This window comes from Rattus norvegicus, chromosome 8 (assembly GCF_021556685.1).
Source record: "Rattus norvegicus strain SHRSP/BbbUtx chromosome 8, alternate assembly SHRSP_T2T, whole genome shotgun sequence".
NCBI classification, from domain to species: Eukaryota; Metazoa; Chordata; class Mammalia; order Rodentia; family Muridae; genus Rattus; species Rattus norvegicus.
Window position 1 is genome coordinate 62,766,534 of NC_141541.1, and position 22,428 is coordinate 62,788,961.

A 22,428-nucleotide genomic window follows, 5' to 3' on the forward strand; every position below is an offset into this window, starting at 1 on the left:
CCGAAGATAGACACTCAATCCAGATGCATCTGGAGCTCTGTTCCACCGACATCCTCCCTACCCTAGGGACACGGCTTGCATGAGTAGGGCCTAGAGGAGGAGCCCATTCATCCTCTGTTCTGGGTACCTACTGACAGCCATGAGGATAAGAGGACCATTACCTGTGTGTGTGCATGATTCATTCTCTCTCTCTCTCTCTCTCTCTCTCTCTCTCTCTCTCTCTTTCACCTGCCAACAGTCTAATGGAGCAAGAGAGTCTGAGGATAGCCAAAGGTCCACCACATCTAACCCCAGCCCTCTTCCATACACGTTGACCCTCAGAGTCTATCTGTAGAGAGGCCGGGAGTCCATAGAGGACAGGGATGAAACTCATCTAGTTCAACATCCCCAAAGCCCAGAACACAAGGTAGAGAGTATAGACACAGCCAGTCAAACAGGGCTGGCCTGTCCCTAACAGATTCCCACAGTCCTGCTAAACTAGTCGCAGTAGCTTTGTCCCTTCCTATAACCTCTCCTTATCCTGCCCGTCCCCAGATGCTCAGATGGTGCTGGAGACAGGACATTCACTGGGATTCCATACCCAGCTTGTTCAGACCTGTTTTTTCCTGTGCCTGCAGCTACAGGGCTAAGGATAACGTGATTATAATTGAGCAACTGAGGCCCACAAGCTAGCATCACTTGTACCTCCAGGGGAGCCAGATGCCCTTCTAAGTTCTCCCCCCACCAGCTCTCTTCCTTCTCTTTCAACTGCAAGAATGCCAATGCTACCACCCACCTCCAGGACTTCTGAGCCCTAGGGCTTCCTTGGCCCAAGCAAATGGTTCTGGCACTTGTCCTTCAAGTGCTTCAGGAAGCAATTAAACTTCTGCACAGCAAGCTAGGTTCATGCAGGAAGAGGGGCACTGGAGGGAAGACAGCAGGTCAGTGAGTTGCCTGGGCTCCCTGGAGGAGCTAGCTCTGCTTTTGGCCTCCTCTGGAACCTAGCAAACCAATTCCCTGAAACCTAGCAAACCAATTCCCTGAAACCAAGGGATGGTCTGGCTCCTTCTTCTTTACCTCCGACGGGGGATGTGGTAAAGGAAGCAGCAACCCTATAAGACCCTCTCAGCCTTCAAGTCAGGCTCTTGCCAAGGCCACCAGAGGCAGCTTGTCAAACAACAGTGGTAAGCCCACTCGGTGAAGGAACCTGGGAATGACTGAAGTACCTGGAGTCCTGGTCCAGGGTCTCTCTGCGTTATACTGCTTTGATTGTCTTTTAATATTATCCTTTATACTTATTTAGACACACAGCTATGTGGGAACTTGCTATCTATCCGTGGCTGGCATTAGATATGTAATTTTCCTGCCTCAGCCTCCTAAGTGTTAAGACTACAGGGATGAGCTATTATGCCTCAGTTTCCCTACGGAAAGTGGGCCTAGTGACTTCCCTCTAGCCTATGACAATAACTTGTGACACAGCAGAGAAACCTTGGCCCTACTGTTGTCTTTTAGCCACTCTGGGATCCCAGCAAAGTCCACTCAGCAAAGTCCAAGGAAAGAGGATTTGAGAGGAAGGCCATGGCCTCCTAGTCTTTCTCTGGTTCCCAGATCTAACATTACTCTGTAGTTCATAGATTTAGAAACAGCTCCATCTTCCCTGCCTTGTCCCGTTTTAAACATTGCTACCGACTTGTAGACACTTTAATCTCGAGGAAAACATAGGCATGCTCAAATGGAAGACCATACAACAAAATAGACCACCACTTCAAATATAGACACTTGAGAGCAACTTGTCTTCAATTCCAATCAGCTCCCACTTAGAGGGATGACCACTGTGGTGTCTTTCTACTCCAAGAGGAACCTACGGCTGGCAAAATCTATGCTGGAAAGACCACCAACCCAATGCTTACCCCTGAAGAGAGACTCGGGGCAGGGACATTAGGTCTCAAGGACAGCACAGACAGTGGGAAGCCAGGAGCCGCCAAGCTGAGTGCTCGCTGTTTGTTTATTTATTTATTTTAACTTTGAAATGCTGCTTTTGTTACAACGCTGCTCTGCACTTGATAAAAGTGAACAAATTCTGTGGTGATAACACTCTCGTCCAGATAAATGTTCAGGGTAAACGATAACTGCCTTCCTTGAGGCACACTTATCTAAGGGGAAGGTCACTTGAGAGAGCACATGATGATCCAGCTTCCAAAACAAACTGCTTTAGCTTGCACCCATTCGTCTGCCCCATGCCCCAGTTAACTAGATCCAAACTCCCAAGGTGTTGTTTATCTGGCTGGGCCCCTTTCTGTCTTTCCAAAGCCCAAGCATTCAGGCCCTACCTGCTAGGATCATCCATTGTTAGTCCCCTTACAACCTTACTGAAGGAAAGAATCAGCCTTGATCTTCCATCATGCCTGACCCTAGTGTCAGCCATGAGAGGAGAGCTAGACAGAGTCCCTGGAAAGTGGACATAGCACGATTTCATGTCCTCTTCTCCAGAGTTCTGCTCAGCAGCTCCCAGCAGCCCCCACAACTCCCTCCAGAAATACTCCATTCATGCAAGCTTACCTGAAGCATCCAAAGAGGCAGCTCTTGCCTTTTCTGGAGCTGAGAGCTCGAGACCATGACTTGGAGACTCTTTGGAGAGTGTCCGCCCATCAATTAAGGAGCTGGTAGGGGGGAGATGAGTAACATTGGTTAGAATATCCTGTGTTCTATCTCAACTTCCTCTAGTACCCTGCCCCTTGCCCTCTGTAGAAGAACTCAAGTCCCGCTGTTCTCTCATTTGCTGTGTGTCTGTACAAGTTTATGTTTCCCTCTGAGTCAGTGTCCAGACAAGAAAAGGGTTGGGCTCTGGTTTTGAGAGACTCTGAGCCTCCATTCTAAGATAGCATGGGCTTTAAAGATGGGAGAAGACTCCATCCCATCATTTTTTCACACCTATCAGTCCCAGAACTTGCCAAAAGGCTCAGAGTAGAGCAGAGGACATTTCTAGAACTCTTGGGATCCTAAAAGGTTCCTTCTTCCATGTTATCTGTCTTCAATGCTGCCTGATTGCCCGTGGAGAGGACATAGGTCAGGGAGGCCTGGGGCTCCTCTGCCTGTCCTAGTTCCTTCTGGTCTCCTAGGCTGAGTGGCTTGGAATAGAGCCAGCTCCTGGGTTTCTGTCATCGCATCAGCTTCATCATCCTTCAGCCCCTCAGCATGACCCCTCCCCAGGATTTAGCTGGCTATACCTCGCCTGCCTGGGCACATGACAGATTTCAATACACACTCTCAGAACTACACAGGGCTGCAAGATCATACAACACCAGGGACACATCATCATAGCTTTGTAAACAAAGCCTACTGGAAGTGTGTAGTGGGTAACCAGTAGAGCTGGTCATAAATATCCTGAGGGTATGACTATGGCTCCAGGGAGTCCCATTTACTTGTGGGGCGGGGTTAGCCCCATCCCTACCCACTTCCCAAGAAGCCAGGCCAATTACCTGCTTAGTACATTCAGTCTTACTCCTTGCTGGTACTTCAGGTTCAAACTAAGTTTTCGAACACACCCAGGCCCACCTGGTAGCAGTCTGCTTAAGAACCTGAGACATGTTTTAAAGCAAAATGGAGTTATAAAGAGAGAGGGATGTGGAGGGGAAGAAGGAGAGGACTAAGTTGGTCCTTTCTATGTGCACACTGTGAGTAAGGTGTGGACCACAGGGCTGGAGCATCCCTCCTGTTGCTATGACGACCTGGCACAGAAGTGGAGGACTGAATTGGCTCCTTCTTGTGCACACCTGCTCCAGGGAGGACAGAAAGGATGAGAAAGCTGAGGTTTCTTAGCCTTCTGGATTTATTGACTTGGGAGTATCACTTACAGCACAGTGGTTCTCTGGGTAGAAGCTGTCCCACTTGAGGACAAAGACTGTAATGTTACCAAACAAGCCTACGAGCTCCCAAGGAGAGCTGTATCCTCCAAAGATGGGACCTGGATAACAGGGCCAAACCCTGTGCACAGTGATGATCCATCTTTGAAAGCACAGACTGGAGAGCCCCCACAGTCACTTGTAATCTCCCAGCATCTTAAGAGCCTCTTCTCAACAGGTCTGTTTTTAAGTTGCCACCATTAAAGGTACAGGTGCAGTTCCTCTCCTAATTAAATTCGGACAAACTGGTTCTGGCTTTCACAAAGCTAAACAGAGGAAATGAAGACAGCCACCTGAGGGAAGCCAGGGGGCTATGCTACTGATGAGAGCAGAGCCCTGGTTATAGAGTGAGGGAACGGCCCAGAAAAGGCCTTTCCTGAGGTCTGGCACCCATTGCAGGAGAATCAGCAAGTCTATTCTCCCTCCCTTCAGGTGGACCCTGTTCTTCCTCCAGGACTTGGTGGAAGGGGACACCTCACTTACCCTTGCAGTTGGCCCATATAGTTGAATGGACCCATGAGGGTCATATTCAACCTTCATGTCCTGGGCTTAAAGAATTTGGGGTACCTGGGTTAAGAAAAAAAGTCAAAAAGGAAATTTTTCCAGACAAATTTCCAGCTAAATTGCTGATCTCTCCTTGCAAAGGTCTTGAAAGCTAAGGCCCTTCAAGGGACAACCACCTGAATTAGAATGTATTTACTGTCCTTCCTTCTCACTCGGGGTTCTAGCTAGTGGCAGAAGTGGGTTCAGCTACAGTATAGCAAGAGCCATTCCCATGAATCCCCAGCCTCACACAGCTTGGCTTCTTTGTCATTGCTGGAGGAAACTCGGATTTTGTTGTTTGTCTGAGTGTGTTGATGTCTAGCAAGGCATCACCTTTATAGAAGAATAGGAAACAAGAGAGCCAAGTGTGCTCACACTATAGGTTAAACCAGAAGAGAGATCCCCAAATGGAGTGGGGATTTTCTCAAAACCCTACTCTCCAAAAACATTTTGGAGTCCTGGAGTGGCAGAGCATGTACCTAGCATGTGTGAGGCCCCATGTTCAATCTCCATCACTAAAGGAAAAATAGGGGCTTTCTTTCTGACTCTCTGCTCTTTCCAGAAGGACAGGTGATCAGCGATGAGCCCAGCAGGTGAGATGACAGACGCTACAGTAATGAAGTAAGGAGCCCATCATTACCCCTGTTATTCAGGAAGGTTAAACTCCTTTGGAAGCAGTACTCTGGAAGCTGATAGGTTTCCAGGAGGAGGAAGTCTCCTCAAGTAATAAAATAACAATGGTCAGTGGGAGAAACACCTAAGCTGACTTGTGTCTGTGTTTTGAATTCCAGAGAGGAAGAATTCCAAGATGGCAGGAGGCTGACTGCTTTCACCCATCCAACACTCTTCTCCCACAAACACAGTGTTCATTTTTCACAGAAAATCAGATTCAGGGTTCTTTGCCACCTCCCTAGGTGTACAGGGAATGAGAACACCAAGGTATGTTTGAGCAACTTGATATGATGCATACAGGGCAGAGGGCTGTGGCAGGCCTGCTCACTGCCTTCATCTAAACAGTCATTCCACCTTATGTAGGCATCCAGGCTTGCTGCAGCGGACTAGTGGGAACCATATGGATGCAAGCCTCCCTAACTTCCATAACTCTTCCTCCTGGAAGCCCTCCTCAATTCCCCTAGCACCCTCTAGATTGGTCTTTGAAGCTCAAACACAAGAAGTTCCTGGAAAGTAGGGTCATTCCCAATTTACCTCTGTTCTCTGGCCATGAGTCATGACTGTGGCAGCTCAGTAAACGTTGATTGGATCACCACATCCTCATTGTGTGTGACACATAGATAAAGGAGAACCCTTGCTTTCTGTATGAATCCCTCACAAGTGTTTAGATCCATTTCTTATTCTTATTACCCATTCTTCCCAGTTAGTCCTCAGCAGTGATGCAACAGATACTCAATAAATGTTTTCTTGAAATAGCCAAGCACGGAGTCTGTCCACAGAGTTCAACTAACTTTTCAAACTGTATGCTATGCTCAAATCACCCTGTGCCTCTGAGCTGCTTTGTAACCCATACCCTGTGCTACCATGAGAAGATGAGGCAGGAAAAGTGCCCAGTGAAGAGTCATCTGTCATCATTTTTCATGGTGGATTGTCATGGATCTCTTGGGAAGAGAGAAACCTGGACAGTGAGGTGGGAGAGGGTGAGTGAGTAGGAGGAAAAGACTTAACCCGAGGTCTGGGACTCCAGTACTGTGCTAAGTACTACCCCATGGGAGATGGCAGTGGGGCTAGAGGCAGGAGGATGGTGGGACCCTGGTTCCTTACACGGTCCTCAGGACGGAGCTGGCAGACCTGAGAAGAAGCACCTCTGGCATGGTCCCTGTGGGGCGGCTGCACCCCTCGAGCTCACCCGGGAGAGAGGGAGAACCTCAGAGGGCGTGTCACAGCGTCCCCTGAGGAAAGCCACCGCAGCCCCAGAGAGGCCCAACTCGACCAGACCGCCTGCAACAGAGACACATGGTGAGTCACTGCCAGGCCTAGCAGGGCGAGGGGTAGTTGCTCTCCTTTGAGGCAAGCCTCACCACTCCTGGGGCTGGGTACCTGACTGCAATTTACTGCCTCCTAAACCCACATGCTCCTTCAATCTGGGGACAATCCAAGCTCACAGGAGGTGGCTGCCTTGAAGCTCTGGGCTCAACGTTCCCTAGAGCCCATTGCTCACCTGTAAGAGCAAATCAATCAGATTTCCGGGACTCCTGCTCTGCAAAGACTTCTGACCACTGTTCTCCAAGGTCAGGTTCAAGTACCCCTCTGGTACTTGAAGTGTTCATCTTTCTCTCCTCTGAGGCAAAGGGAAAAAGAGCTTCTAGAAATACTGAGAATGGAGGTGTTACCTCAGTGCCACCCTGCATCCTAAAAAATCCCAAAGAGATTTCTCCAGACCCTAGTGGCACATGTTGGGGCTCCCCAAAGAAGGCTGAGTCCACACTTTGCAATACTGTTCCCTTGTACATTGGACCTCATATCCCAGCTTCATTTTGGTCTATATGGACTGCCTTGTCTCAAAGATGAGGCTTCTGAGATCTCTCCTCAGTCCTCATTCCCACCCCACAGGCCCCCACAGAAGACTCACAGTAGAGGACTTGCCTAGCAGGCTCTACTCCAAACTCCCCGCTTACCTTCCTCTTCCTGTGGCAGCGGGCTCAGGGCTGTGTACCCCCTGCTCCTGCAGCTAAGGCATGGTGAATCTGAGGTTCTGGGTGATGAGCCACAAAGGTTGGGCGTGAATAGGGACCCGCCCCAGCCTGCCTTGGGGCTCCTGGCAAGGTGTGGCCCCAGATACCTCTGACCTACATGGCACAGGACCCAGCTGCCCACCTATGTGTCTCTTACATAAGTGGAACAGAAAACAGGACAGGGACCTGTTAGTGCAGTACGAGAGACAGCTTGTTGGCTGTGCTCCCTGACAGAGCCTTGGAGAAATTGCTTCTGCTGCTGGGCCATACATCTCGGAGCCTGTCCAGGGGCCTCTTGGGTTGAACCAGAAGATTGACTTGTTTGTTCAATTTTTTTTTCTTTTGCAGGGGTGTTCCTTTGTCACATGGGCTGGACTGGTTTCCTTTATCCTCTGTTCAACCTTGTAATGTAATGTTATTAATAGCCCCATTTTCCAGATGAGTGAATGGAGCTCCAGATTTGCTCTGTTGTTGACACAGCCAGCAAGAGGCAGTGCTAGCATGTTTAAGCTGGCTCTGACGACAGAGCCAGGACACAGGTTTATCCGGCACTTGCATCACGGACTCATCCATTCTACCCACACTACCTTCATCCATGGGCCTCACCCTCAGCTTCCCAGTGCCCCCTCGCTTCCCCAAACAGCTGGCAGGTTTGAAGCTGCAGTGACTCCTTTAGTGCCTTGTGAAACAAGGGTCCTGCTGCCGGGAGAGCCCCTGCACACCTCCCCTTTCCGTTTCTCCTTAAATGTCTCTGTTCCTTCTCCCCCTTGAGAAATTCAACCATATCTTCATCTTTACTTATCCGAGAAGAGCTAAATTCCAAACCCAAAATACTCCCCAGCTGAGATGACAGCCCAGAGGAACCCCAGCCAGCACAAGGGGAAACTTTAAACCCTAATTTTACCCACAAAAGAAGGGCACGGGGACACTAATGGGGGCAGAAGATTGTGGGAAGGCCCTCTGCCAACTTGGATGGCAGAAAACTACTAGCACCCCATTTTTAAAACCATCCAGTTTTAACCCCTTAACAGATTCTTTCCTAAGTGCCTCCCCCGCCCCTGTCTGCTCTCCATCTTGTGACACCCATAATTTCACACTTCACCCTGAAACCTGGTGAGGGGCCACTTTGAGACCCTCCTAGAAGCCCACTTCTTATTCCACCCACAGGCTTCTGCACTCAGAAACTCTCTTCCTATTTCTGGAATCTGTGGGACCTCAGGAATCCAGGCCCTACTGACAACCCAATCTCACTAAAAGCCGTCAGACTTTCCTCCTGCCTGGAGTGTTAAGGATGAAGTCTGTGTCCTGTGTCATGCCCCCATGCCCACCACCTCTGACTGCCCCCATGCTGGCCGAGTGGCATAATGGTTGGGATCAGCACTGTGTCGCACTATGGGCTACTAGTGACAATGTCTATATCTGAAGGCAAAGGCAGCCTCAGCCTTCCGCCCCCTTGGATGGCTGGATGTGGTTTCCAAATTGATGAGGTTCGGGGAGCCTGGGAATATGTAGCCTCCTCCAGCAGATTCCTTCTTCTCCGAGCCCTACTTGTACCAAGAAGCACCCTGAAAGGGTCTTCTTTTGTCATAGCTCTTCTTGGAACTGACTGGTTAGCCCAAGGCAGTTAGCATTAAAGGACTCTTCCACAAACTTTAGCTCAGTCCTTATTCTCAGAGTTGGAAATAACCTCTCTCCCTTTCTCAGTGATTGACAGCTTCTAGGGGGTCCTCCCTCCTACCCTGAGAATTGATTCAATGCCTTCTGTGGGCCAGATGGCATGTGGAAGGAGGTGAGTAGACTGGATGTGGCTCAGAGATAATTAATGGCTGACGAGCCCTGTGTGTGTCCAAGGCTCCTGGGAGGGAGGTATTATGGAAACAGCCCTGGAGAGGGCAAAGAAGGAACGTTGAGTAGGGTTGAAGCTATGATTATTACTTCATGTGAGGCATGAGGGGTGGGGCAGGGGAAGCTAGCAAGGGTAACGACAGACCAGGCTGTGGACCATCCAGTTCTCAGCTCATGAATAGCTGGGCCAAAGTGGAGATAGGCCGGGTGTGTGTAGTCTCTGGAAAAGGGTTAGGGTGAGGCATACCTGAACTAACATATGTCCAGAGCCACCAGAAGGAACACATCGGGGATCCTGGGGATCTTGACTGACTAGATCCTAGCAGGATTATGTTGTTTACTGAGAGGCCTCACCCTCTAACATTCATCCTCCCTAAGCCTTGGCTCCCATCTCCATGGGTGGGGCAGCCATCTAGCCAGTTCACTTATAGCCCAGCTGGCTGTTCTAGACTGAGTGTTCAACCTCGTTAAGCCAAATCCCCATTGTCTGTGTAAGGAAACAAAGATGACAATCATCAAGTCCTACTACAAATTCTCAAAGAAATCAGAAAGCAAATTGGTCATGCCCAGGGAAGAGTTCCCTGGACATTAATCTTTGGATTCTGGCCCAGACGTTGCCTTGACCATGTGACCTCAGAACCATGTGACTGATTCTCCTCTGGTACGCCATATTTTGAGATGTCACAGATAGAAGACCTCCCAGTTTCTTGGCTGTGATTGACAACTTAGGGCCTGGGCTAGAATAAGACATAAGGCTACAAGTTTGCCTGTTGCCGGGATCCCAAGCCTAAGAGGGCAGGGAAGTATGAGGGGATAAGAACAGTATGTGCTGGTAACTTTCCTGTACTTATTACGTACTGTGCAAATCTTTATGTATTGTGCAATCTTTCCATGTTTTACATCTATGTGGAGACATCCATCCTCACAACCGACAATGAAATACTGTGGCCGTTGACATTTTGTAGATGAAGAAGCACACTCAGATACGACTCAGGAAGGTGGGCTCCAGCATTCAAGTCCGTAGCCAGCCAGACACCCTGCTCGTGTTGGACCACTCGGGTGATTGGAGTGGGACAGGGTGGGGACAAAAGGACCAGTAGTGAATGTCAGCACTCTCATGATTTGCACTGATTCCTGACTTCATATCAGGATATCCAGTGTTGTGACAGATGTTATGAATAATAAGAAAGGTCAGAACTCCACTTCCAAAGTCCTAATGAAGCTTCCTTTTCAACTCCAAAATTGTCTCCTCCCTTCCTTCCTCCCTTCCTTCCTTCCTTCATCTTTCCTTCCTTCCTTCCTTCGTGTGTGTGTGTGTGTGTGTGTGTGTGTGTGTGTCCACACATGTGGAAATCAAAGAACAACTTGCAGGAACTGTCGGTTCTATCAGATGGATGGAAGGCATCACACGTAGGGTTTCATGCTTAGCTGCATGTGGCACCCATCATAGATACAATGGTGAGTTTGATAACCATAGGGGAGGCCATGTGTGTGACTCTATGCTCTTTTCTTATCAGGGCCTCAGCTACCCCATCTATAGAGAGGCACATGGAGGGTTAGAACCCAGCTCTGGTGAAAGATGATTCTTGGCTTGTCTCCCAGAGGCATGAGAGGAGGAAAGTGTGTTCCTCCAGGTCGAGATGAACCTCTCTGTGCAGGGAAACCTTCTATCCGTGCACCAGCTGTGTGCTGATGCTGGGTCTCAGGGTTGGGCCCTGCTCTGGGGTACACACCAGTCAGAGGAGAGCAAAGAAGTGACCTACAACCATAGTCTGCACTTCTCACTTGGCAGGCAAGGGGCTCTGCTGTGAGTGGTTGGAGTGCCTTTGGGCAGCAGAGGGGAACCCAAGTCTAGCATTTCTGAGGTACTGGTGTATACCAGATAGTGTTCCAGTTACATTATGGGACTGATTCATTTGGCTGTCTTAACTGACCGTGACCCCCATTTTATGAGGTAATTGCTGAAGGCCACATAGCTAGTGACAGGGACACCTGGCACCCAGGTGAGCAGACTCCAGAGTTCATGGTGGGATTTTTGTTTTGTTTTTGTATTTTATTTTGTTTTCTGGTGTTGGGAATTGAATGAATGAAGTTGAACGACTCACTTGTACATGCTGGGTCATCCCCGACCCTGTAACGGCTCTGTGAAGACCCCAACTCCACTCCGTATGTCTTAGCAATGTGGAATTTCCTAGAAACAACTGACTGGGAAAGCATGTATGATGGCTAAGGCACTAGTCTAACGTGTTTGCAAATCCTTCAAATTAACAGTCATAGTCCTTTCAACTCACCGTTCATGATATTGGCCATCCTGCCAAAAATAACTATATATCAGAAAATATGCACAATCAAGGGGGAAAGGCAGTAACAGAAATAGAAACAAACCCTGATTGTTTTGGAGCCAGGGTCTCACAATGTATCCCAGACTGGCCTCTCCATCCTGCCGAAGCCTGAGTGCTGGACTTCAGGTCCATGCCATCATGAAGCCTGCAGCAATGCTTTCTCACTCCTAAGGCATCTATTTACTTCTTCAAGGTCTCTCAGGGATACTCTGTCCTACTGAATTTAAAGTTTCTTTCCTCTCTTTCAGACATGGAAAAGAAGACACTACCAGAGTTTTATAGCACTTATTAAGACTAGAGAACTAGGGGTTGGGGATTTAGCTCAGTGGTAGAGCGTTTGCCTAGCAAGCACAAGGCCCTGGGTTCGGTCCCCAGCTCCGAAAAAAAGAAAAAAAAAAGACTAGAGAACTAAAGGGGGAAAAATAGGTACCATCCTCTTCTTCTGTCCCTCTCTCCATCCCCTTCCCCATGTGTGTGTATGTGGTATGTGTGTATAGTATATATATATATATATATATATATATATATATATATATATATATATATATAGTGTGTGTGTGTGCGTGTGTATAGTGTATATATATATATGTGTGTGTGTTTGTGTGTGTGTGTGTGTGTATGTGTGTGTCTGTCTGGGTATATGTGTGCTTGAGTGTGTGTTGGTGTATGCCTGTGTGGATGCATGTGGAAGTCAGAGATTGACACCGGGTATCTTTCCCCATCATACTCTATCTTAGTTATTGAGCCAGGGTCTCTCACTTGAACCCAGGGCTAACCAACTGGGTGAATCTAGTTAGCCAGCTTGTCCCAGGATTCCCTCTTTCTACCTCCTGAATGCTAGGATGTCAAGAGAACTCCACATCCACACAGATTTGCAAGGGTACTGGAGAGCTCAATGTAGGTCATCTTGCTTGCACAGCAAAGCTCCCCACTGACTGAGCCTTCTCCCCAGCCCCCAGGGAGGAAATCTCCACAAAACAGCAGATGTAAGGCGAGTACAATCTCTGAAGTGAAGGAAGGGTTCACCAGATGGCCTCAGATTCAAATTGAAGAACAGTGTTAGTGAACTCGATGACAAATAATAGAAAGTGTTCAATCCAAGGACTAGAGAGGAAAGAAACTTTAAATTTAGTGGGACAAAACATTCCTGAGAGAACTTGACGAACTAAATAGATGCCTTAAGAGTGAGAACGCATTGTTGTAACCTTCATGATGGCATGGACCTGCAGTCTAGCACTGAGAGGCCAGCCTGGGATAAACACACAGAGAGACAGAGACAGAGAGACACAGAGACATAGAGAGAGACAGAGAGAAACAGACACACACACACACACACAAAATAATCAATAATGATGATGATAGTGATGATGGTTTTAAAAAAGAAAATTCAAGACCCAGAATAGAACAAAGTTGGAGGATTTACATTTCCTGATTCCAAAACATTTTGAACACCCTTTGTAATCAAAACTGTGGTGTACAAGGTAGCACAGGGTAGACACATGACAAGTGCAGTTGACAAGGTAGCACAGGATAGACACATGACAAGTTCAGGTGAGTGAAACTCAGAAATTAAGGTTATTGTGAGTTCCCAGTGAACCGGTTTTCACTAAGATGAAAAGCCAACCTATCAGATAATTAAGGGCCTTCCTAACAAGCCGAGGCAGCTGAGAAAGAAAGGAGCCAAGGCTCTTCTCCAGCCAACCACAGAAAAATAACTCAAGATGGAACAAACTGAAACAAATTATTTGATCTAATTGTTCAATGTGAATTCAAGTATTTAATGCAAAAGCTAAAGCTATCAAAACACTGAAAGAAGTAAATCTGAGGACTGTGAATTAAGCAAAAATTTCTTATACTTGCCACCAAAAATATAAGCAACAAAAGAAAAAGCAGATAAATCAGATGAAACCGAAATTAAAATGATCTGAGCTTCAAAGGACACTGTCAAGAACCTGAAAATGTTAACCCAGGAAAACAAGAGGACATAGTTTCCAAATCGGATATGTGGTAAGGATATGTCTTTAGAACATGTAAAGAACCCTTGCCAAGGTTAGTGGTGACGCACACCTTTAATCCCAGCACTTGGTAGGCAGAGGCAGGCGGATTTGTGTGTGTTCAAGGCTGGCCTGGTCTCCAGACAGACATGCTACAGAAAGAAACCAAACCAAAGCAAAGCAAAGCCTTTGCTACTGGATAATAGAACACAACAAACGATAACCAAAGGAGAATTGAAAAGTCTTCTCTCTGAAGAAGGTGTAAACGTCAACAAAGTCTTTAAAGGTTACTCAACATCTTCAGCCATTGGGACACCCGATTCAAAGCCACACGAAATAACAGCTCACACCTGCCAGGGTGTCTGTAACAAAAGGAAAGGTGTGTTGGCAAAGCTGTGGGCGCACTGGAACCTTTGCTGCCGCAACTGCTTACACACCAGCTTCTCTGGAAGCTTCCGTTCTCAAAGGAGGATTGTTGAGCTGGGTATGGGATGGACACTTCAGCTCTAGTGAGATGAACTGATATCCGGCCTGCTGCCATTTCCCCTTTCACTTAGTGTCAATGCTTTTACCATTTGCTGGTGCCATGACATTTATTATCACCTCCTTCCCTTTGTGTGCACAGGACGGTTTTGAGACAGTCTCTCTCTGTGCCACCCAGGCTGCCCTATAAAATTCACCTGGTTAAAGTGTATAGTTTACATGGTCAAACCCCTTGTAACAAAACCAAACTCAAACAAACAAAAAGCAAGGGAGCAGTACTTTAAAAGGAATGGAGGACAGGGAGAAAGGACACATTACAGAAAAGGAACAGAGCAGAAGTGACTGGCCACTGGCCATAGGAAACCATAGAGATGTCAGTATGGCTAGAGCGAATATTTGGATTAAAGTCAGAATCCTCTCCACCTTTAAAAGGAAGGTAAAAGAATGACATTTTCCTACAAATGGAGGATAGGAGGATTTGTCACAAAACCTGCCAAAACAGATCGAAAGCATGTCTGAGAATTCTTTTTTGAGATTGGGTGTCCCATCCTGACTTGAGCTGACAGCCCTCATGCCTCAGCCTCCTGAGGATGGGAATTACAGGCATGTGCCACCATACCTGGCCACCTTGTAAATTTCAAACACTGTTTCCATCAGTAAGTGAAGTCTAATTAATCCTACCCACACCCCTTAGTAAGGGGTAGCCTAATGCCTTAGCTTCCAGCAAGCAGGCAGGGAAGTGCCTAGCTTCCAAGGCTAGGTCAGAAAAAGAAATAGTGTCTACCTGACTCTCTCCAAACATGTGACTGGGGATCCCTGACCCACTGTCAGAGGCCTTTCTACCTGGAAGGCATGATGGTAACATGATGCGGAGAAGGACCATAGAAAGACATTTGCTGAGAAGTCCCAGAAGGTCACTTCTCAGCACACCGAGTCTTCCCAGCACGGCCTCCAGACATGTGGATGATTCTCAATGACTCTCTGGTAGCCCTGGTGATCAGCCACCATGCTGTGAGGACATGGAGTAACTCATAGAGTGGACCATTGGCAAAGAACTAAGGTCTCCAGTCAAGGCCAGGATCGGATTATGTCTCTTGGGTTATCCACATGCTCATCTCAGGTAACTTGTAAATAGGACATTTTGGAGTTTTATGGACATGATTAAGGACCTCAGGACAGGAAGATGATCTTGTATTACCAAGCGGACCCCAAGTACCATCTCACTTGTTCTGAAAAAGGTGGCAGTGGTGCAGGAGGGCAGCGGCGGCGGTGTGACACACACTAAGTAAAACAGGAAACTCAAATGACCCTTGACAGAATAAGCACATCGGGGCACACACGAAGAATAAAGACTGTACGGCTGAAATACTTAATGACACAAATGACAGCTCAGGCCTAAGGTGCAACAAGAGCCAGGCTCAGGAGGGTCCGTTCTGGCTGGCTCACACACAGGATGTTCGAGAACAGGCAGAGAGGTGGGCGGGCATGAAGAGCTTCCCTGGAATGGCGAGCGTGTTCTATATCCCACTTGGATTGCTGATTGCATGCTATGTGCCTGGGAGTCAGTACACTTCACCGTGTGAAACATTTGCCTCCATTCATAAAACCCCACCCACCCACCCATTCAGTTCTTCAGGGCCTGATGTCTCTCCTGTGATCATAACCTTTATAGTTTCCTGGCACTCTGCTCCTAAGTGTTCTCCACACATGCCTCTATCAGGAGCCATAGCCAGCGGTCCGGGAGATTATTTTTTCTTTGAACTAATTAATTTAATTATTAACGTATCCCTTGGCAATCATATATATATATATATATATATATATATATATATATATATATATATATATATATATATATATATATTCTGGTCACACTCACCACCTTCCCTATCATATCCCCATCCCTTGCCCCAAGTCTCTCTTCTCAACAAATGCCCTCCTGCTCTCATTTAAAAAGGTCTTGTTCATTATTTTCATTATTATTAATTATGTATGTGTTGGGATGACCAGAGTGTAGGATATCCCTGGAGGTGGAATTACACAGGATATGGGAAATCTCTGCAAGAGCAGTATGTGTTCTTAACCACTGAGCCATCTCTCCAGTGTGTGTGTGTGTGTGTGTGTGTGTGTGTGTGTGTGTGTGTGTGTGTGTGTGTGTGAGAGAGAGAGAGAGAGAGAGAGAGAGCGCAGGGCTGTATAAACTGGGATTGTGGGGCATCCACTGCAGCATGGACAGCTCACCAGTGGCTGTACCACTAAAGACAATGACTTCCGATCCCACAGCAGCCATCAGCTGCCAATAGCACTTGGAGGAGGAGCCCGGCCCTGTGAGCCCCTCCCTCACCTATGACTGAATGTTGTTGGGTCCAGTCTTGCGCAGGTAATCCCAGCAGGGTACCCAAAAGAGTGTGCCATAGACCTCCTTCTCACTGTCCAGCTCTTCCACTCTTTCTGCACCACAGGGGTGCCCTAAAGAACTCAGAAGGGCCAGCCTGGGGGCACAGTGAGTAGCGTTGATCCCAGCACCTGACTTTGAGCCAGCTTGGCTAACAACCCAGGGAACCTACAAGGATCCAGAGTTGGCCAGAAGAGTTTGAAGATGTCCAGATTGCTTTCATACGTCTGGGACTTCCCTGGCAGATACCGCCCTTTGGGATATCTTGACACCAATACCTCGACTTCCTATGGCTGTTAGAGGTCTCCCTTTGCCACGTCCCCACTGGCCTTCAATGCCAAGGTCCTTCCCACTCTTCCTCAGAACACTGGTGCCTAATGAAATTCCGCTTATCTTTCAGGTCTCAGACTTTCAAGTCTTCCTTAATCCCTAAGACTAAGTTGGATCTCTATTACCTCAATTTTTTTAATTGCCAACATTAAAGACCATTTTTATTGTGATAGAATAAACATTATGTAAGGGTTGACATCTTTACCATGTAGGGTGTGTAATTCCCTGGCTCTGAGTATTTTTTTTCCTTTCTTTACTACATTAACAAAAATTATTTGTGTGTTTGGGGAATGTGCACGTGGAGGTCAGAGGACGACCTGCAGTAGTTGGTTCTCTTTTTCTACCGTTTAGGTTCTGGGGATTGAACTTAAATTGTTAGGCTTGGTGACAAGCAACTTTTCTGGCTGAGCAGTCTTACCAGTGCCCCTGACCCCAGCCGTTTGACACTGGGAACAAAACACATGTCTTCATAAAAGCCAAACTAATACCTACCCCCCCACCCACACGCACATCAGCATTTTTCTCCACATTTTAAAATTACTTTTTGCTATCATTAAACTGTACGTTTAATGACTAATTGCATAATTGTTTATTAATGTCTGTCTTCTTGGCCTGTACGCAAACTCCTTAAGGCAGAGACTTGCTTTGTAGTCTATGACATTCTCTAGCGTTTAGTGGGATTCCTAAATGATCAACAATTAATAATTTTGAATAAGTGTGTTATAAAGCAGGGAAACAACAGAGATGTCAAAGCATGAAGAAAAGAGAGAAGCCACATTTCTGCATTTTGCAGTGTAGGCTAATGGGGGTCGGGAAGAACTGGAAGGTCCTGAGTGTTCCCAATGCCGAGGACACTTGCACCTTGTGGCAGCATTCCATGCTGATTGTTCCTCTAAGGTTAGCGTGTCCCCACGATGGAATGATCTCTCCCTGCCATTCTTGGCAAGCTTTGTCTGACAGAACAGCCTTTCTTGCCTAGCGTGCTGCAGCCTCCTGGACTGTCTTCCATAACAGCCTGTCAGGGCGGTCCTGTCCACACTGGCTCTTTTCAGGCAGAGCTAAGAGTGTAGCAGATATTTTACACGTGCAAGGGTGGGGGACCAGTTTGAAGGCAGAAATTCTATAGACCAATCTTCTGCCTCACCTCTTCCAGCTACCTCATGTCCAGTCCCCTTGTGACCACCATATCTGTTCCTTACTTCCCACATACCACCACCTACTGTGAGTGGCTCTGGAATCTTCTAAGGATGAAGGGATGTACCTATCTACTTCCGTTCCTCTCTGGCTGGCTGCCCTAGGCCTGTCCATCACAAGTAGGGCACATCAGACTCTCTAGACTCATGAGTTAGCCTGGCCCCAGTCTGCTAGTCTAATAGCTGCTCCTGCTACTTCCTGGGACCCATAGTCTTTCAAAACTGTCTCCTTCTTGAGTTCCTCTGAGGACTTTCATCCATTGGAGTGTTTCTCCCAAACCTGGGACTTGATAATGGCCAAGATCTAATCGCCCAGGGCATGCTCAGTAAAGCCTCTGGTGGATGGCATGGTCTACAACCTGAGTCTCAAGAGGCATACCAGTTCTAGGCACCCCTCAGCTGTCCAATGCCTGTTCCTCTGACTCCAGCCAAACCCTCTGCAGCTGAGAGAGGAAAGAAGGAGCAAGGATCTCTCCTCAGTTTATAGGAGGTTTTTGGCACCATCAACCCTACCCAGAAGCAGCTCCTGTCTGGCCACAGATGTGGCAGCTTCAGTGACTCCTATAAGAGATCAATGGTCTCTTCTAGCAGCTACACTGTAAGGTTGCCAGGGCATATTCACCTCCCCTGTTGGACAGATGGGGAAAATAAGGCTCAGAGAGGGTATGTCCTGCTTGAGTCAGGAGCAGAGCCCGACCAGAGCCCAAGTCATGATCTTGGCAATCTGCTGCCAAGATGCCCTGAGGTTTGTTCTGGGGTCACTGTGTCTGTGGTGTGTGTGACCCAGGATCCCTGGAACCATCTTCATATATGATCAAGGTCAACGGAGGTCAAGGTCACCTTCAATTGCACAGAGAAACACACTGAAACTTAGAGAAGCTCAACAACTTACTCAAAGTTGCTCAGAAAGCAAGTGATGGAGCTAACACTCCAACCCTGGCTTCCAGTCCTTGTCTGTCCTGCATGCCCGTCCCCCCATCCCTCCACCCCCCCACCCCCCACCCCGTCCTGTAGGGCTCCTTCCCATGACAGAGTTCTTCACTCTGAAGCTGGCCCCTAGGTTTGACCACCTCCATCCGTGTTATCATCGAGGTAGACCTAGGGCCTGTGAGCTCAGGTGTTCAAAATTCTTCCCTCATGGCCAAGTGTCCCTGTCAACATAACTTGATACATGGACTTCTGCAAACGCTGGGGCTACTGATCCTATGCAGAAAGAGATGGGATGGATGAGAGACATATGAGCATGCGTGCCCCATTAAGTCCTTGGGACAAACTCACCTGCCCTCACTTAGTAGAACAAGGGACTTTGAAAACCAGCAGATTTTGTTCTTCATTTTCGAGGGCCAAACTTCTCTTCTGGGGGCATCACCTCGGATGGCGGGCTAGCCTCTGCTCACTGAGCTCATGAGTGATGCCACCCAGAGTAGACAGGGCCAACAGCATAGAAACATTCAGGGCCACAGTTGTTCCCCTACACTTGCCATCCCTACAGGGGGAAGGGATCCTGTTTCTGGGTAAACAGTAGCCCACTCTGGCCTGACAAGTTTGTCCAGAGGTCTAAAGAGGGCACATTAACGTGTCTTCCCATCTGTCACACCTCTTTTCACATAGGCCACATGAGAACGGTGGCCATGTTCTTATAGCTCAAATTTTGCAGGTTCTGCACATTTTCAGACCTCGGTCCTTGTCCTTGAACTCCCCTGTATACAACCCAGCTGCTTAGCACACTGCTGTCCCTGAGCTCCGTCTTCCACCATTCTGTGTTCTTGTTTCCTTATAGGACATAACTGCAACTCCTCCATATCAGAGGTTTTAGATAAATTCAGTCACTGCCCATGTACTGACAGAGAGGGCCCGAGCCTTTCCAAGGTCATAGCAGGCTGGAACTGGGACCATGGGCACTCCCTTAAACTTATCAGTCATTGACTCCCCCCTACTCCCTCTTGTGCCTTGTTCGTCCCCTCCAACTCTGCGCAGACAAAGGAATATGCTTGTTAACTGAAATGTCTTTTTTCATACCGATGGAACTTGTACCTCAATTGAATCTCTAACGGCCAAGAGAAGAACAGACGCACTAAATCACACTCCAAAGGATAAATGTCTCTGCCCCACTCCGTTTCCTTCACAGAGATCAGGTGAAGAAGCCTTCGAGGCTCAGAAAGACCCGAGCAGCTTGCCCCAGGTCCCAAGCTCCACGTGCTGAGACCGGAGCACTGAACCCACCTGGTTTGTGAGTTGTCTGGGGAGGTCCCCATGCTGGCACCCTGCTGCTGATCGTCTCTGCTGTCAGGCATATTGGAGTCCCTGGACAAACAGCAGTATCCAGCTTCAGAACTGCGTGGCATCTGCTGTGAGCATTCACTGAAGACAGTGCGGTCTCCCACGATGAGAGGCTGGCCTTGAGTGGACAGTGGGGGCGGGCATGGGTCTGAGGTGGGCGGTGCCTGGAGTGACCCGGAGGGCCCCATTTCCTCTCTATTTTCAGAAGCTCAGAATGTTCCTAGGCAGTGAAGTTGCTCAAGACTAAAACTTTCCTTTTCTTCCTGGTTTCGCTGCACTCAAGATGAGGAGAATTTCAATGAAGCCAACCTTCATTTTTATGCAAATTGGCCCCCAGTTCTCCCAGAAGGCCTGGCCAATGGGCTTAGGACTTCTAGGCCCCCAGAAAAACTCCTTACTGTCTTTAAAGGAACACTTTGGAGCAAAGGGGGTTCCCAACACTAATCCAGACCCTGAGCCTGAGAGAGCTGCTGGTCTCGATGCCCAGTTTCAGCTTGTGCATCCTCAAGGTGAACAGATGAACGCAAGCCGGGAAGGTTTGCCCCCACCCCCACCCTCCGCCCCCGTCCCTGGGTATAGATCCTGTACTGGACACTACAGGAGAGCCCACAGCCCCTGCCCACAAAGAGCTCGGTATTGGGAGGACAAGAAAGCGGAATTTCCAATAAGGAGCTCTACTGTATAGCTCGTAGAAGCATCTGCACTAAAACAGGCATGGGAGAGAACCCCAAAATGGGGCCATTTGGGGACACCTAGACACAAGCTAGGATTTGCCCCTTTAGTTTAAGGAGGAAAGGCTAGTTGGCAGGCGGCCATGACTAGAGAGGCCGGAAATGCACAGAGTAGGCACTTTTCTCTGAATACCAGACAGCTCCTCTAAAGAGAACAATATGTTGGTTCCTGTGACTTCCGTAATTTAAAAAACAAAACAAAACAAAACTATAATCCAGATCGTTTAGAGGAACAAAAATGCATTCTCTCATAGTTCTGGAGGCCAGGGCCTGAGATCCAGGTGTGAAAGGATGGTGCTCCCTCCAAGGCTCACTGGAAGACTGCTGGCCTTTGCCCCAGTTTCTGCAGGTCAGTGCCTCTGCTTGTCCTCCCTGGCTTTGATATGCAGTGTCCGTATCCCCTCTACTTTCCCATGGCTGGTTCCCTCTGTCTATATCTCTGTTTCCTTCCTTATAAGAACATCAAGCATCGGACTCAGGTCCATTGCAATCTGGTATGAGTTCGACTTAGCTGATTACATCTGCATAAAGCCCATTTCCAAATAAGGCCACCCTCTGATGCTCTGAGTGGACATTAATTTGGGGGAGACAAAAATTTAACTCAGTGACAATTTTGGCAGGGTTCCTATTGTTGTTGGGGAAAAACAAGGTTCCCTTTTAGGGTCTGTGGTTTTGTTAATAAAAGAATTTAGAAATAGACATAGAAGAAAGTATAAATATATTATATATATACATACACACACACACACACACACACACACACACACACACACACACACACACACACACACACACACACATACATATCCTCTCCCTGCCAGAGGAGAAGGGAGATGGAAAGTCAAATTTAAGTTAGGTATGAGGGTCAGAGAAACAGTGAGTGATAAGGAAAGCACGTTTAGGCTTTCGCCTGGCATCTAAAACACAGACCAGGAGAAGGAAAAAGAAAAATGGCTATGGATCTGAATTCATAGGGCTCTGTGGAGTCCCTGGAAGCTTTACTGCCAGCCAAGAAATGAACCACAAGCAGTAAAAAGAAAACCTAGTTCAACACGACTTAGTTAGCCGGGCTGGTTCAACCTCCTGGAGTCTGACCCAGATTATTTTGGGTACATTTTAACACAGTACAACTTTGAGGAAAAGTCCCCCATGACAATTATCATGACAAAGCTTGAGGCATTGCTACATCTAAACTCGTTTGTAAAGTACGTGTCTTTTACAAAGTACCAGTGACCTCTTCCACAAGAATAAATTCTATTGCCTGGGAAACATTGCTCAGGATAAGAGTCTGGGGAGAATGGTTTGTAATACAATCAGAAACTCCTGCTAAGTACATGGGGCCTCTTTCATAAGAATGGATTATTTGGGTGAGGCTTGGCTCTACAGAAAATAAAGGTTACAATGTTATTAATGCCTCCATTCCCAGCATTCTGGATGGACCAACCACACACAGCCTTCTGTTGAGGAGAAAAGCCTGCATGTTTAACAGCTCTGGATTCTCTTGCGGCCTGTAAGCCTCTATGGACATGTGCCCTCTATAGGGTACCGGATCCCAAGTTCTCGTGTCCCCAGGCAAAAGATGGCACCAGAGACTAGAAATTGGCACAGATGCCATTTATGTAAAAAGGGCAAACTGTCCCAGGAGTAACAGTGGGCTAGAGAGCTGAGAGAGGGCCCAACAACATTGAGCTAGAAGGAACAGTCTTTATAAGACATTTCCATAG

General features: G+C 47.7%; 1 protein-coding gene across 10 annotated transcripts in view; it reads right to left on the reverse strand.

Moving 5' to 3' along the window:
- Acsbg1 (acyl-CoA synthetase bubblegum family member 1) overlaps positions 1–20,202 on the reverse strand; it is a 57,087-nt gene extending 36,885 nt beyond the window's left edge. Inside the window, exons 1-6 of one of the 10 annotated variants that reach the window (XM_087560332.1) lie at positions 7,055–7,128; positions 6,598–6,717; positions 6,201–6,377; positions 4,365–4,448; positions 3,459–3,557; positions 2,539–2,639 (exon numbers count right to left, since the gene is read on the reverse strand). In XM_087560332.1, coding sequence (XP_087416458.1) covers positions 2,539–2,639; positions 3,459–3,557; positions 4,365–4,408 — 244 coding nt within the window. In that variant the 5' untranslated portion in view covers positions 4,409–4,448; positions 6,201–6,377; positions 6,598–6,717; positions 7,055–7,128. 10 annotated transcript variants of the gene reach the window in all.
- Between the last annotated feature and the right edge of the window lie 2,226 nt (positions 20,203–22,428).